The sequence below is a fragment of the Ursus maritimus genome, unplaced genomic scaffold (assembly GCF_017311325.1).
Source record: "Ursus maritimus isolate PB19 unplaced genomic scaffold, ASM1731132v1 scaffold_1, whole genome shotgun sequence".
Lineage (NCBI taxonomy): Eukaryota > Metazoa > Chordata > Mammalia > Carnivora > Ursidae > Ursus > Ursus maritimus.
In genome coordinates this window covers 61,651,617-61,653,396 of record NW_024423343.1, presented here as the reverse complement: position 1 = coordinate 61,653,396, position 1,780 = coordinate 61,651,617, and the positions used below count along the sequence as shown (strand labels likewise).

Here is a 1,780-nt window from a genome sequence, read left to right as displayed (position 1 = left end):
CTTGGCCAAATGTTGCTGACAGCGGTATTGAGAACCGACCTTTGGTAAGCAGCAAGGAGATCATCGGTGAGCTTGAGCAGTTCAGGGCAGTAGAGAGAGGCAAATGCTCAAATGGAAGTTCAGAAGAGAATGGAGGAGAGAGAAACTGTAAGGAGTAACCACAGGCAATTCTTTTGAGTTTTACTTTAAAGGGAAGGGGTGAAAAGAGGGTGGTGGTCGGTGGGGAAGGGAGAATAAAGAAGCGTGTGTTAAGGGACTGTTTATATGCCTCTTGGAAGTGTCCACTACAGCCTACTGGCAGAACCAGGCAGAAAAGGAATGATTGTGAGAAAAATGAACAAAATACCCCCAGAACCAGGTCTGCATGGGCCACTGAACTGACCCACATGGCTGACTGTATCAATGAGGAAATGTACTGTGGGAGTGAAGATGCCTGGGCTAGGCCTTATACACCTAACACCTTAAAGGTTTCAGATTCAAAAAGTAGGAATAATAACCTGTCAAATAGCAGAGTGGAGGTTCTCTATTGATCCATGTGAAGCGAAAATGTGGCCTGGTGGCATTTTCTGAGACGTTCCTTTAGAGTGCCAGTTTTATAGAATGCCGAGTTGCCATCATCATCATTATCAGTCCCCATTATCATTAGCAAATAGCACCTAAGTGCCTAATTTCATCCACCACCTCATAGATTAAAATAGAGGGCCTTGTTCCCTGGGGGTAACTGGTGTGGTGATGAGCAGTAGCAAAAGAGGCCAGAAAGTCAGGGATGGGGAAAAGGCAGGGATGGGGTAGAGGCAGACTCTTGCCAAACCATCCCGCCCCAGTTCCTGATTTTCACCCTGCCTCTCCAAGCGCGGGACTGCATGGCCCTTTCTCTGCTACTTCTTCCTCCTTTGCTCCTTGAGCCCCCTACTTCTTCTTTTGCTGTTCTCTCTCAATGCAGGGGTGGTTCTGAAGATCGGCCCCGACCCCTACCTGCCTTCCCAACACATGTAGGCGCCCAGGAAGCGGACTGAGACCCCTGAAACTCCAATGGGGGCAGGAACCGGCGTTCTGAGCATGTGCGAGGAAGCCGGCAGGCTAGGGCGGATTTGGGGTGCCTGCCCCAGGTCGCTGTCCTACGCGCGGAGCTCGAGCGCGGGGAGCGCAGGACCGGCCGGCACTCCCGGGAGCCGAGCTCCTGCGCCTGGGGCGCAGCGGCTGCGCCCTACCCTCCGGGCGTGGGCGAGCTGGCCGCGTGTGCCTCCCTGCTTGACGCGTGGGCGAGCCAATCAGGACGAGCGGCCCAGGCTGCCATGTGACGGGCTAGGCGGCTCCTTTCCCCAGCGCGGCCAGAGGGAGGAGAGAACCGGGGCTCGCCGCGAGCCTTCGAGAGCAGCGGTCGCGGAGGCGGCGGCGGCACAGGCTCGGGCCAGCCGCGCGCGCATCCCCCGGCGCCCTGCGCGGCGGAAAGCTCGGCGGGCCACGGGAGCCCACGATTGGAGTGGACAAAGCAAGATGGCAGGGATCTTAGCCTGGTTCTGGAACGAGAGGTTTTGGCTCCCACACAATGTCACCTGGGCGGACCTGAAGAACACGGATGAAGCCACCTTCCCGCAGGCTGAGGACCTCTATCTCGCCTTCCCCCTGGCCTTCTGCATCTTCATGGTGCGGCTCATCTTCGAGAGGTAAGAAGGGCTCGAGCGCTCCTCCCCTCCCCCTACACACACACACACACACTCTCTCTCTCTCTCTCTCTCTCTCCCTCTCTCTCTCTCACACACACACACACACACACACA

General features: G+C 56.6%; 2 protein-coding genes across 3 annotated transcripts in view; one reads left to right on the top strand and one right to left on the bottom strand.

Moving 5' to 3' along the window:
- The window catches only part of STK39 (serine/threonine kinase 39), a 441,956-nt gene that overhangs the window by 439,622 nt on the left and 554 nt on the right, over nucleotides 1-1,780 (bottom strand). The gene's annotated exons all lie outside the window — the stretch shown is intronic.
- CERS6 (ceramide synthase 6) overlaps nucleotides 1,315-1,780 on the top strand; it is a 300,673-nt gene continuing 300,207 nt past the window's right edge. For both annotated transcript variants that reach the window (XM_040644256.1, XM_008687065.2), the window contains exon 1: nucleotides 1,315-1,667. In XM_040644256.1, the coding sequence (XP_040500190.1) occupies nucleotides 1,498-1,667 (170 nt within the window). In that variant the 5' untranslated portion in view covers nucleotides 1,315-1,497. The remainder of the gene's footprint in view (nucleotides 1,668-1,780) is intronic.